The sequence below is a fragment of the Pundamilia nyererei genome, unplaced genomic scaffold, assembly GCF_000239375.1.
Source record: "Pundamilia nyererei isolate P.nyererei 1_Seehausen unplaced genomic scaffold, PunNye1.0 scaffold00007, whole genome shotgun sequence".
In the NCBI taxonomy this organism is placed as follows: Eukaryota; Metazoa; Chordata; class Actinopteri; order Cichliformes; family Cichlidae; genus Pundamilia; species Pundamilia nyererei.
In genome coordinates this window covers 5,818,380-5,832,377 of record NW_005187408.1, presented here as the reverse complement: position 1 = coordinate 5,832,377, position 13,998 = coordinate 5,818,380, and the positions used below count along the sequence as shown (strand labels likewise).

Sequence of the window (13,998 nt, the reverse complement as noted above, 5' to 3'; positions counted from 1 at the left end):
CATCAGCTCCTTTTGAATAAAATTGTAAATAAGAAAACTGTGTGAGAGCCAAAGACCTGATTGCAAATGAAAACACTGAATGTTTTGGCAATTCCTTCAGTTAGCATCATTAAGAGCTTTTTCATCCATGTTAAAATGTCACAAACTACAGTGCACAGAGCTCCAGCACTGATTCTTCTGGTATGATTTTCAACTCAAATGAAAAAATGTTTAAGGCAAACTCTTCCTTCAGTTGCTTCAAAATTTCTCCTAAAATATTAGAAATCCTTGTCACCTCTGCTAACGTTAAATACAGCACTGATAAACTATGCTATATTTAGACTTTCATCATTACCTGCACATTATCATTCATTTAGAGTCATGTTTTCTGGCCAATGGGAAGAGTCAGTTGGCCTCCAGTGTACGCTTTCAGTGAGCCTGTGTGAATTGTGGGCTTCCCGTTCTTACCTGGTGTGCTCGTCTGCTGCTGTGGCCCATGTGCTTCTAGATTCAGAAATGCTCTTCTGCAAACCTTTGTTATTACAAGTGGTTGTGACTTACTGTTGCCTTCCCGTCTGCTCAGAGAAGTCCATCAATCTACTCTCCTGAGGCATCAACACAGCACCAACAACCATGCCACATCCAGTCATTTAAATCAGTTTTCTTCTTCATTCTGGTGCTCAGTTTGGACTTCAGCGGCTACCTTGACCATGTCTACATACCTACATCCACTGACTTGCTGCCATGTAATTGGCTGATTAGATATTTGCATTAATGAGCAGGTAAACATTGTAATCAATGAAGTGTTCATATGTTTCTGCATGTTTTTAGGTTCATATATTTTGTGTTTTCATTTTTTTACTGTAGCTGTCACATTGCTGTGTTTTGGGCTTTGTTCATATGGCTTATTAATGTTTTTTCCTGTGTTAAGGACATGGGTTGTTACAGAGGTTCGTGAAAGCTGGTGTGTGCAGCCCACGCATTAGTTGAATTCAGGCATCGCTAAATGCTATGCGCTGGTCCTTTAGTTCATTGTAAAATGATTATCACAGTTATTGCCATTAAGTGAGTTTTGTGAGAATCATTACTCCACGACAGACACAGACAGTGTGCAAACTTGCAACTTTAATAACGTTGTACAGTACGATTTCAACAGCATTCTTTACAATGCACCCAGGACCCTTTCCCCGAATAAATATAATTTTATATATCTAAGCTAATCTTTCTATTTTTTTTCCTCAAACATTTATTGGTGGACAGTGATGTCATCACAGATATTTTTTTTTTTTTCTTCAGTTACCTAAACGGCGTTTCAATGTCCTCAAGAATCATCAATTTACAGTCACTGCCGAGGATAAAATGATGTTGTTTAGTCACAAATCACATTGAATTGTAAAAACCTTTGGTAAATTTAACAATTCAATGCTACATAACTGAAAATCAAAAGTCATCCAGGACTAACAAGCTACTTTTCTTCCCCCTCTAATCCAGGAAGTGTTCATTTCACTTCTTTTGGATTAAATGACGTTATCAAAGACTCATTTTCAACTTCAATTTAAAGATTCAGTGAATACGCTTTTGGAGAATTGACTAAATATGCAGCATAAAAATGCTCACCCCATAACCCGACACAAGAAAATCAGCACAGTAATGAAGGCACTTCATTCTGTAAAGAGAAGTTAAATCACAGTTGGTTAGAACGAAAAAAAATCAAACGAGGAACGACGGCCTGCATAGCACTGCTCAACACAAAAACCCAACAGGTCATCGATTCTCAGAAACAAACGAAACAAAAATCGATCGTTTTTCGGTAACTAAAATACTTGGAATAGTAAAACCTCCTCTCTCTGATAGAAAAATTACTTTATGCTTGTCTTGCGCTTAGAAACATTTAATTTGTACATACAGTAATAGAATCTTTTTTCAGCTAGAGTCCTGTACAAAGAGTCCAAGAACCCAGAGAATCCATACTGTTGTTTTATTTTGATCAAGAGTAGATCATTTGCCTGAAATCCTCCAACTGGGGAAGCTTCCCAGAGCTCTTCGAAGGACTGGAGCCGGGCTACGGGGCCGTGGCAGAGAGGGGAGGCTTCTGTTCAGCAGGGCTTAGGCAGGAGGGATCAGCTGGAGTGGCTGTCTGCTACCTGTTCCTTAGGCTCTGTAATAGACTGTAAACATCCTCCTCTTTACTGAGACCCTCAAACAAGGGAATGAGGTCCAGAAGCTCCATGTCTGTCATATCATCAAACCAAGACTGCACTGGGACCTGTGGCAGAAAAACACACCCACATTTACATTAGAATCAGAAAGAAAAAGAAAGACCGATCTTATTTAAAGAAGGAAGAAGTGGCTGACAATAGATACCATAGACGCTTAAATGTTGCATTACAGTCGGGGTGTTTTGTGTAAATAATTAATTAGGGAAATAAAGAGTGGCAGCAGCAGAAACTTCCCCACAGAGCTGAGAACTCTCATAAAATTGGGAACACTGCCTCTGGCACGAGAACAATGGTGATTATTATTAAATTATTATTATTATTATTATTATTAAAAACCCTGACAGTGTCTTACAGATACAATCATCGACATCAATAATCACTTCATACGTAACTTATTTCCATCACAGCAGTGTATTTTGACCCCGTTCTTGATTAGGCAACAAGTGCAATTGTAGCCGCCATTTAGCTTAACCTTAAAACTTCTTAAGATGTCACATGTTTTGGGATCATGTGGAAAGGAGTTGTGCTGTGCAGAAGTCTTGCGCCACCTCTAATTTCTTTATATTTTGCCTGGAAAATAGGTGCAGTGATTAAATGAAGCGTGCAAACATATGTGGAAATACACTATAAATGAATATATGCAATTCTAACAAGCTTGAAAGTTCATATTTGTTTGACCGCCTTTGTTCTTCAACATAGTCTGTCATCTTTTAGGCAAGCTTCCTTCTTCTTGAAGGACATACAAAGCCCTTCTTTGGATCTTGGCTGCCTTTTTTTTTGTTCTGTTCTCTGTCAAGATGATCCCACAGTGCTTCAATAATGCTGAGGTCCAGGCTCTGCGGAGGCCAATCCATGACCCAAAGTGTCCCACTGTGCGTTTTTGGATCCAGTTATGCTTTTACTGCACTCGGGTTCCTCACCTGTTCTTCCCACCTGCATCCCATCGACGGCAATCAGCAAAGCAGTATTTAAGACTACCCTAGTTCTCCAGTCTTCGCCAGTTCGTTAGCTACCTCGCTGTGGTAACTAGGCCTCCTTGTCTCTCATCATGTTATTCCCTGGTACTAACCCCTATCTCAATGTGTCCTCAGTCTGCTTGTGAAGACTCCAAGTTAACCCACCTGCTGCGTATTCACTTGGACGCTAGTTGCTTCAGTCACAACTCACCGATCCAGCCTGCAACTTTACTCCTTGGACTCACCGCTCACACCTGCCTGCCATCATCTCTGGATCACTGGAAGCATAAGGTTGGAACCTCACCCTTTCACACACCCTTCCAGACACTCACTCGGCTACTCTCCCCACCTTTCATCCCTATAAGCCTGACCCCTTACCTCATTCTTACCTTTGGCCATTGCACCCAAGCTCTGGATATCGACCACCGGGGACTCCTACTACGTTCCCACGCTTCCTTTCCCTTGCATTCAAAGTTTGTTAAAAATCATTTTTCGTGTGTCCATTGAGTCTGCTTTTGGGTCCACTCCCACCTACCGGCCTTTCGGCCTTGACAGATTTTCAGTCCAGTTCTTGCATAATTTGTCTTTTATTCCTGTTTTCTCGTTTATGAATGGTTTCTTGACAGCCACTTTTCCACTGAGACCATTTCTGAAGACGCTTCAGTGAACAGTAGATGCATCAACTGAAGGGCCAGATGCCTCTTCTTCTTTTATCCTTCTCTTGTCCAGTTTCCTCAAATTCTTTAATGACACACTGCTGAGATATGCCAAGTTTTTAGCTAGTAGACGATGCCAAAATACTCATTTGTGTCTGTGAAACTGTGTTGTCTTTGACATTTTTCATACATTTAATTAAAGAAATGTGAACAAATGTGAACAAGAGTTTTTTGCTAAGTTATCTGTTATGTGTGGATAAAAAACTGGCGCCTACTTCTGAAGAAAGAACAAAATGGTCAGACACAAGGACTGGACTGTTGATAAAACAGCAAATGTCCAAAGGAAAGACCTTGAAAGCCTGAAGAACTATTGCTCAAGACCACTTTAAAAAATTCCAAGAAAATCCGGTTCCTTGGAAGCAGAATATGCACAAACGAGGCGTAGTTCAAGACTTTTCCACAGTGTTCTACTTCCTGCTACCAAGACTGAATGACTTTGAATCTGTATGTTTTAGATCAAAAATCTCTTTAAAAAATAACTTACTGCATTCTCAGGGTGGAAGATGTAAGAGGCAGGTGAGTTGTCTATGATGATGACTTTGCTGAGCTCTCGGCCCAGTCGGCTGAGGTCTTTGACGTAGTTTCCTCTGTGGAAAACACAGGATTCCCTGAAGAGACGGGCGCGAAACACCCCCCATTGGTCCAGCAGGTCCGCCACAGGGTCAGCATACTAAACAGGCCAAAGCGCACCAGGTTGAGCAGCACACAGCAAATGAACAGAAGTATTACTGTAACTGTCAAAGCAGCTGGGAACCAACCTTGGCTAAGCTTGCTGTGAAGAGGACACATTCAAACATCTCCCCCATTTTCTGGAGGAACTCGTCCACATGAGGCCTCTTCAGCACGTACACCTGAAACCGAGACACGTAACGAACACGTCTTCGTTATGTCTTTTATTTTCAAAATCCATTTTTTTGGAGCAAAAACCCAAACAAGAAATCTTCTTCTTGAAATCTTCTTTAGCTGCTCTATAACTATTCAGTTCAATTTTACCCACTTGCAGATTTGTTTAAGTAAAATTGGGATACAAAAATGAAACTTAAAACATTTTTGAGCAATACTTGGATGCTTTGAGGTCTTATTTTTCATTGCTTGTCATCTTCGTCCTTCTTAGTAGATCTCTGCAGGTTAGTTGCTGCCTCCAAGTGCAAGTAATCAAGCATAGGCCAAAGCAGATGCAGAAAGCCTATCCTGGATTACTTGAACCAGGTTACAGCTACAATATAACTTCCTTTGCTTCAAACCGGACACAGACAATTAAACCTTCAAAAGGACGCCGCCCTTTATGCACATTTCTACTCAGTGCACAATCTCTTCTGCTACAAACTCAACAGCAGCTTCAACATTGTGCGCCGAAACACTCGCGTCACTGTCCAGTTATCTTTACTGCAGCAAGGATTCAAAGAATAAATCAAAGACAACTAAACAGTTTGAGCTTAAATCGCTGTGAGATAAAAGGGAATAATAAATACAGAGGAAAGTAAAGTGAAACCAAGGTCTCCACCCTTATAAATTCACACATATTGTTTTATTCAAGCCCATTTCTGGAAGCCCTCCATATCGGTGCAGTATTACCTGATGAACGGTGCCATCAATCTCCACCGGAACAATGAAGTCCGCATTGCTAATGGGCTGCAGGACGACAAGAAACAAAGAAAAGATTCAAAAACTTCACTCTGACAGGTAAACAGCCCAGCCACAAGCTTGCATGCGGTTTAAAAAGAGAGACAGGTTAAAAACTCCTGTAAGGTGCCCCAGGCAAATGATGAAGGCTTTCAGCATAATGTGGTTCCCTCTGCTCCAGTGCTCCGTATCTCAGTGTTAAATAACAACCAGGCGTGAGACTCTGGGGAGAAACCTGAGAGCCGAACAAGATGACAGACTTGAACGAGGACAGGAGGAGTGCTGCCTTTTTACTCTGCATGACTTGTGTCATTTTTTTTTCTCCTAACGCAAGAAAAGGGGAGAGGAGAGGAGCAGGAGGCAAGAGGAAGATAGATGCCAGAGGGGATGTGGGTGGAAGACGAGCAGAGGGTGTAAAGACGGAGGATGAAAGGATTAGGTAGGAGGCACGGCGGTGTCATTTCAGAGAGGGAAAGGAAGAAAAACAGGTGACAGGGAAAATCTGCTTGTTTTCAGAGACACACAATTTTATGTAGGAGCTTATAGTTTGCTGTATAGAAAGAAAACTAACTGAAGATTATTTAGACATATCACTTAATTTAAATTCCACTGCTCAATTTTAAAGAAATCTCCAAAGCTTGGTCTTTGATAATGTCTGGGAACGACAACTTTGCTTCCGAATTTATTGCTTAATTCTGCATTACAGAGTCAAATACCAGTGGCTACACAAACAAGCGTTTGAAGTTCAAAAGCTATTTTAATCAAAATGTTAATTAGCTCCTTCCTTCCCCGCAAAAAAAAACATTTGGCAGATAAAATCAGATCCTGCCCTCACTGTTTGAAGACTAAAGAGTGTCGAAGCTAGGCTAATTAGCCAACTTGTTTATTTGTTGTTGCTTTTTCCTCAGATTAGCTTTTAATTGAACTACGTTTACCTACAGCTTTAATGACGTATTAAACTCAGCCACTGCACCGGAGCATGAGAAGCAATTTCCCCAAATCTAGCATATAGGATAAGACAAAATGAGAGAGCATCTATTCTTAACCAGCTAGTCTAGTTATCGTGATTTTTTTTTTGCTATTTAGCTTTATAGACATGCTAATATAACATGCTAATGCTACCATGTTAAACCATATCAAAAGATTCCCGTATTTAAGCCCAAACGTTTAATTGCATTTTCTTTGTTTAAATTAATTACAATATAGTGAGATACAGAGCAATTATTTAAAACTTGTATGTATAGTACTCGCAACTAATGCACATTTTAAAAAGCCTGTAAAATTTCCTGTTATGCATGTGTGTTGTTACTACGATTATTCTGGCATTAAACTCCAGTTAGAAAATACAGTTCAGTACCATCCAGCAGAGGGGGTGTTTGCTATAGGAATACAAAGTGCAGCACTTTGACCTTCCAAATGTCCATACGTGAGTCTAATAGGATCAGTGTGACAACCAGAGGTGCTTTCTTCTTCCTTTATCTGACACCAGAGTGAGTCAATTAACAGTAAAAGCCTCCCTAGATAAACAGTGTTTATTCTACGCCTCGGTTTTGCATTATGATATTTAGCTTTGGTTAATGTTTACACCAGAGGGCAAAAATGACTGAAGCTCTTCTAAAACTGTCTAAAAAAAATAAATAAAAACTGTGACAAGCTGGAAAGAGGACAAGGATGCCAGCATACCGTCAAAAAGAGATTGGGAAGAGATGAGTGCGATACAGACGGAGCCAGAGATGCAGAAACAGACTTCGCTCTGCTCCTGTGCCTACTGCTCTTCTGCTGAATCACTCCATCATCTGAAGACTGAACACACAACAGCTGCTAATTGCCCTGCTCTGTAACAGACTCGGATCAGAGTCGGCAAGAGATGCGGAAATGCAGCAGGATTACATATGTGGGGGGGCCACCAAGGTAAACGTTATGCGGGCAGTTGTGTAATTATGGATTTCTGCCGAACCGTGGGTTGCTTCACCTGCTGACCACACTCTGGCTCAGAATCAGGGCTCTACATACATTTACGCACCTTTACTTCATGAGAATTAGTGCAATTAAAAACATCTCCATGTAATTCTACAGCATACCCTAACATCACAAATTACTTAAAATACACCTTTTCTCATTGGCTAGCATTCCAATTAATTCAAACTTTAGCTGGCCTGTTATATTCATATGTGTACAGTAAAAGAAGTTGGATGTCCCTGGGTAAGGTAAGAAGAAAGGTTGTATTAAAAGACTGTTAGGGAAGCAACTTGTGATTATTTTGCATGTTGCATGGCCAAAGTTCTTAACTTGACCATGTTTTTGGCACTTTTTCGCCCTTCTGCTTCAGGGATGAGACCCAGTTTAACCGGACAATGCCATTTCTCAGTACATAAATCAGATGAACTGCAATGTCCTGCACAGAGTGCTGACTTAAACTCCATCCAACATCTTTAAGATGGACTGCAGGTGTTGATCTCACTAATACCATTGTAGCTGGACGGGACTGCATCCCTGCAGCCAGGTCCCAAAAATATCAGGGAAATCGATCCCAAGAGAGGAAAAGGCTGTTGTGGAATTTTAATGCTCAGATGTTGAGCAAGACATCTTTTGACAAGTGCTTTGCAAATGCACGCTGTTCAAATTACTACAGTGTACAGCATGCCGATCAGTCTTCATTCATTTCAGCTACTTGTGCACATCTAACACACACACAGCAGCTAATCTCAGAGAGGGCTCAGGATTTATCTCCCCATCCATAATATGCAGGATAAAAGCAAGAGTATGTGATGTGTTATGTAACGTTTCTTTTTTAGTCTACGTCCATCTGTGCAGCGTCTCTATCCCTTGTCAGTTGTTGTTATTCTGCTATAATTGTGTAATTTCCAGTGAAAGCATGTATTTTCTTTGGAAAGAAAATGCTTAATATTTGACATCAAAATCACCTTGAAACGGGAAAGCTACAGGAAATCCTGCTATGCTTCTGAAAGGAACTGAAAATGCTGCGTTGTGCCACTTTCTGTCTCCCTCTCTTCCTCTCTCAACGTATTTCCATTTAATGCATTGTGAATCCATTTCATACCGCACACTGATCTGTGAACTAAATGAATTTTGATGGACTGGGTATCTGGTTTGTGAGTTTGATCAAAAGGAAAAAAAGAATAATTTTGGGCTCGTTTTGGCCTGCAGTGTATTAGATCCAGGATTTCTGCACAGTCCATTCCACAGCCATTCAAACCAAGAGTACACTGCATTGGACACACCCTAGTGTGTGGGTGAGCCTGTATGATTGTGTGTGAGTGTGTGAGTGTGTGGCCCTGACCTGCTGGCATGTGATTCTGATGGGTGTGTCCGCTTCAATGTTTGTGTGCCTTTCGTCCTTTTACAGTCCAAAGCAATCGAGTCAATGTACTCAAAGTTTTTTTTCTTCTCTACAATCATTTTAATTAAAAGGAGTTCCACTTAAGTGGAACATAAAACTTCTACTTCAACTTTACTTTGAGCTATTTTGTTGCGTAGCTCGCCAACACTGACCGCAAAAGCACTCAAGCGCAGGTAGTACTCACAGGCATAACGAGATCAGTTGAAGCCGGGGCAGAGCTGTGCTCAAATGGGTCACTAGGTGTGCCAGGTGTGTCAGTAGAGGGAGCTTTTGATGGTGAGAGACAAGAGCCATTTACAAGGATAGTGTACTAGTGCCTACTATTCTGGGCTTTCCCTTTAAGTGCCTGCAGCAGGCTGAAAAAAGCACTATAACATGTTTGTGAGTGAAAAATAGCTGTACATATGTGCCATTACATATACAGATGGAGCATTTTAAGCATATTTTCAGCCTCTAAGTAGTACTGCTCACTACTGAAAACAAAAGCAGGGCTGGCACCAATTAAGCTACATACAAATTGCAGTCTAATGAAAACCACAAATATCCAAATGTCATGAATTTTAAGTTTGAAACTTGGCTTGAATTATTTATGGTTTGAGAAATCAAATTATTTTAATTATCGTAATGAAATTAGATGACAAAAAACCATTAGACGTGGATGTGGTATGATCATGTCTAACTGTTGGGCAACCCAGCGGTGCAGCGGTAGGCTGATATATATTTTGAAGACCGATACCGATATTTGATGATTCATTAATTAATTAATATTAAGCACCACAAAGAAGATTCTGTGTTTGAACTCGTTGGTTTTTCCTGTTTGCCATGTGAATTTCCTCCAACTGACTAAAGACACGTTACATTAATTGAGAAGCATAAACTGGCCACTGATGTGGATGCTGTGCATCAATGGTGTGCTGTGCTGTTTTCTCTTATGGATCGCGTGATGCTTCACCTGCCTTGAAACCCAGTTAGCAATGGATGCATGGATAGAAACTTGATGAGAAAATCAGTCTTCCAGGTCTTCTCAGTCAGATAGCTGTTCTTGCTCTTTCTCGTTCTCACCTGTTCGAACGGGTATTAAGAACCCTTTATACTCTGAAGGACATAGATTCATGCGATTATGTGTAGCTCAGTGATGCTAACAGGGCTCATGCTATTTGTCCTCAGACCGTATTCAGTAGAGTCATTTTTCAGGACCTATTTCTGTTTAATCCAACTGTGGCTGCACAGCAACAGCATGAGGAAAAACAAAACGCAGCGTCGACATATTTCAAAGTGCACAGTGTGTTTGAGGTCATGTAGGGAGGTGCCGTACCTTGAAGGAGCTGTGTACAAGGGTTTCGTCCAAATCGATCACTACGCAGTTCTTGCCATAGTCTGCTATGCTGACCTCTGGCAGGAGGAACTTGGCTGGAGGCTGCAGAGAAAACACACACATGCATACTTAATGGTAAGCATATAGAGAAGTGCATTATCGGGAACAGGCGGCCACACACGCACACACACACACACTGACGGTGTGTTGGTGGCTCAGTCAGAGTGTTGGATAAGATCACTTCGGGTGTTTTGGGTGACACTCAAGAAACACTTCTCAGGATTAATGACCTGCAGGCGGGTGTCCCTAAGCTTCTGCTCAGAGATATATCAGCACTTTGATAACATGGAATGCTTCTTCTCTGATTGCAGATGTTACATTATTAAAAGTATGCGAAAATCACAAAGTCATATAGATTTCACTTAAAGTTTTTTAACAAGAAGTCTTGAAACTGCTTAGAAAATCGTCGATGCACAGAGAGGAAAGGGGATTTAGTGTGTAGCCACAAGCTGTATGATTTGGCCAAATTATATGAGCTCATCTGACTATCCTACATAAGGAAAAAAGAGCTCCAATTATCTCTGCTCGACCCTGATTTCTACATCACCAGTGCTTATTTCCAGACTATCCCCAGAATGTGTTAAGAGCATCAACAGGGAGCAGTTTTTTCCTGACATTATACTTGATGTCCAATTAAATTCCATCGTATGTGAATTTAGGAGCTATTTCTTCAGATGATAATATTCAAAGTGACATGCCTGCTTTTCTTGCTGGACTCTCCTCGGCGCTGATATTTTCTGTGTTACCTCATGATGACAGAGTTCTGGTGACTGTGCTGTCTTTATGATCGGGTGGGACACTATTGTCCTCTACGAGGTGAGCCTGAGGTTACAGGCAGGCACGGGGCAGATGGTCCGGCCATGGGGGGCGCACACTCAAACCACACACACACATACAGATCGTGCACCAGCATATACACGTTCATCCACACACATAGAGGCTGGGATCAACGACTCTGCCAGCCTTAAATACATATATGTGTGTACTTCTGTGTGTGTTTTTTGGTCCACCATGACTGAATTATTATGCCTAATGGCAGGACTGCATGCTGATGTATCACAGGAAGCATTCTTTTTGAGCAAGGGCACTGAATGGCATCCTGTCAGGGCGTGATGAATGTGATTTACACATGCAGGTTGAACAAAGAAAGAAAGGCTTACTGGGACCTTGACATTCTCACCAGCAGTTAAAATAACCGTGCTCCCAAAGGCGCAGCCGGGGAGCGCTCTCACAGACTTGTTAAATGTGCTAACTGATTGAAAATAGTTGATCAGCTGGAAGCAACAGATCAAATAAACAGACAAATTTATCCTCTTTGGATTTATGAGGAAATGAAAATTCCAACATGTCCTAGTTTGTCTTCAAGGAACCCACAGAACATGTACATGCAATCCCTTGCAACAGAAATTCTACTTTATTATTAGAGCATATAGAGAGGAGAAGCAAATGTCTATACTACTGCTACTGAATCAACACGTTCTCGCTCCCAAAGCGTAACATTTTACGCTAGGTGACAAATCGTCGGTATATTATGCTTTCGGCCACCCAACACGTCTCTATATTACGAGTTCGGAAACATTAGAAAACATGAGAACCGTTTGGAATGAATCTACACACGTATGTTTATTTTACTTAAACCGCTTTCGAAAACACTATCTAACATGATTAAGGTGGTGGTTACCATTAGGGATAAGGTTAGGGCTGGAATACTGGAACGCGTGTTACCGCGTGAACGTCATTCTATTCGATTTCATCCACAATCCGGCGCGTAGCATAGGAATGCGGAAGATCACCTTTCGTGTTCCCATGGAGCGCCTCGGGACGTGACAAATCATCAGTACATTATGGGTCGGAGTGAGAACGGGCTGACTGAATAAATGTAAGAGAACAACACTTGAGATAATAACAAGAATTGGCCAAGTAACCAAAACATTTGCATTTGTGCTACACACAAAAGTCTTGAGCCACAAGCTTCAGGAATAGTTCTCTGGGCTTCTTGAAGGACATTCAAAGCTCTTCTTTGGATGTTGGCCGGCTTTCGTTGAGTTCTCTGTCAAAATGATCTGATACTGCTTCAATAATGTTGAGGTCTGGGGAGGCCCGTCCATGACTGATGTCAGTCCGTGTTTTTCTGTCCAGGTATGCTTTTACCACGTTGGCAGTATGTTTGGGATCATCGTCATGCTCATAAATTAAGCCATGATGGATTAAAATCTAATGGTGCTTTTCTGATTTCATCAACTTTGACAAGATCCCAAACACCACAGGCTGAAATACAGCCCCAAACTATGACTGAGCCTCCACCGTGAACGGTAGATGAATCGACTCTATCAAGTCCTGTCTTTGCTCAGTTTTTTCCTGCTTTTTAAGAACATGACTTTCAGATTCACCTGCTGTAGATAGTTTTTTTTTTCTTAGTCCTGTCACTTCTTTTTTTGTCCTCCACTTGGCCAGTTTCCTTAAATTTTTATCAAGGACAGGCTGCACATCATACCGATTATGTCAGGTTTTTAGCTAATAGCTCTTTTTTATGCCTGGCAGACTGTGTTATCTTTGGGATTTTTCTTGGGCTCAGCTAAAGAAATGGAAATAAATTGTGCTTTTGCAACAGGATGCTAATAAGAAGTTGCCTAAAGGTCCAATTTAAAATCGACTCGTTGCTAAGTTGTCTGTTATGTGTAGAAACAACACCGACGCGTCCTTTGAGTTAGGTGTGTTTTTTTATGCTTGAATGATTAGTGTTAAGTGGATTAAGAAAAAGATATTCCTCTGAAATAGTGAGACACGAGGACCGGAGTAAAAAGTGAGTGAAAAAGCTGTGAACTATTGCTCAAGATTACTTTAACAAAGAGCCGGTCTCCTTAAAAGCAAATTATAAAGAAATGAGAGGTGACGCAAGACTTTTGCAAAGTACTGCAAGTGATACATGTCTTATTGTTTTAGATGTTTTATTTTTTAAATTATTTATTTATAAAGCTCTAAAATAAATTATTAGAATCTTGAGATAAAAAGATTTAATAAGAAATGTCTCCATACTTTGTTTATATTGTTATAAACATTTCAAGTTAGTCTAAATTGGATGTTTTCTGATCAGGGAAGATTAACCTGAAATTAAAGTTTGTTATTTTTGACATCTTTCTGTATTTCTGATGAGCTTTTGGAGCTACAATTTAAAAATTCTTCATTTTAAATGTGTTATTGGGACTTTGCTTGCTACTGTGATATTTGCCGTGTTTTAATATTTTGTCTCTTCTTTTAACACTGTGTTACAACAACAATCGACGCAGCTGTGACCCATCCAGTTCAGACGCAGATCTTAAAGCCGTCTGTTTGGACCTACCCGTCAAGACAAAGAGCAGACCTCACCGCCGCATGCATTTCCTGTTATTGCAGGGAGGTGTCTGCTGGGTGGTGTAGTTTAAAGCTTGGCTGCGATGTGGGATGCTGTGAGTGTGAATATCCTAAATTACAGTGAACCACAGGCACCGCATAGATTCCAAAATAGCTAAATGAATTGCCGTTTCAGCACAAACAAAGCAGGGATCAGATGAAGCACAAGTCGCTGAAACCAAGCCCTGTCATGTTTCGGCTGTGTGGCAGGCAGGAGAGGACCCAAACGCAAACTCACGGAGACAAAACGTAAACTCAAAAACACAGCTTTAATGCTGGCAAAAGGTGAAACACAAAAACAACACTGAACTAAACTGGGAAAGCTAAACATAAAGTATACCAGGAACCACGGGGAGAATCACACACAGCATGAGGGAGA

The 13,998-nt window shown here is 40.9% G+C and overlaps 1 protein-coding gene across 2 annotated transcripts in view; it reads right to left on the bottom strand.

Moving 5' to 3' along the window:
- Positions 1-1,084: 1,084 nt before the first annotated feature.
- The window catches only part of ctdspla (CTD (carboxy-terminal domain, RNA polymerase II, polypeptide A) small phosphatase-like a), a 40,399-nt gene continuing 27,485 nt past the window's right edge, over positions 1,085-13,998 (bottom strand). For both annotated transcript variants that reach the window (XM_005722693.2, XM_005722694.2), the window contains 5 exons: positions 10,170-10,271; positions 5,446-5,502; positions 4,629-4,721; positions 4,355-4,540; positions 1,085-2,245 (listed from right to left, as the gene is read on the bottom strand). In XM_005722693.2, the coding sequence (XP_005722750.1) occupies positions 2,120-2,245; positions 4,355-4,540; positions 4,629-4,721; positions 5,446-5,502; positions 10,170-10,271 (564 nt within the window). In that variant the 3' untranslated portion in view covers positions 1,085-2,119. The remainder of the gene's footprint in view (positions 2,246-4,354; positions 4,541-4,628; positions 4,722-5,445; positions 5,503-10,169; positions 10,272-13,998) is intronic.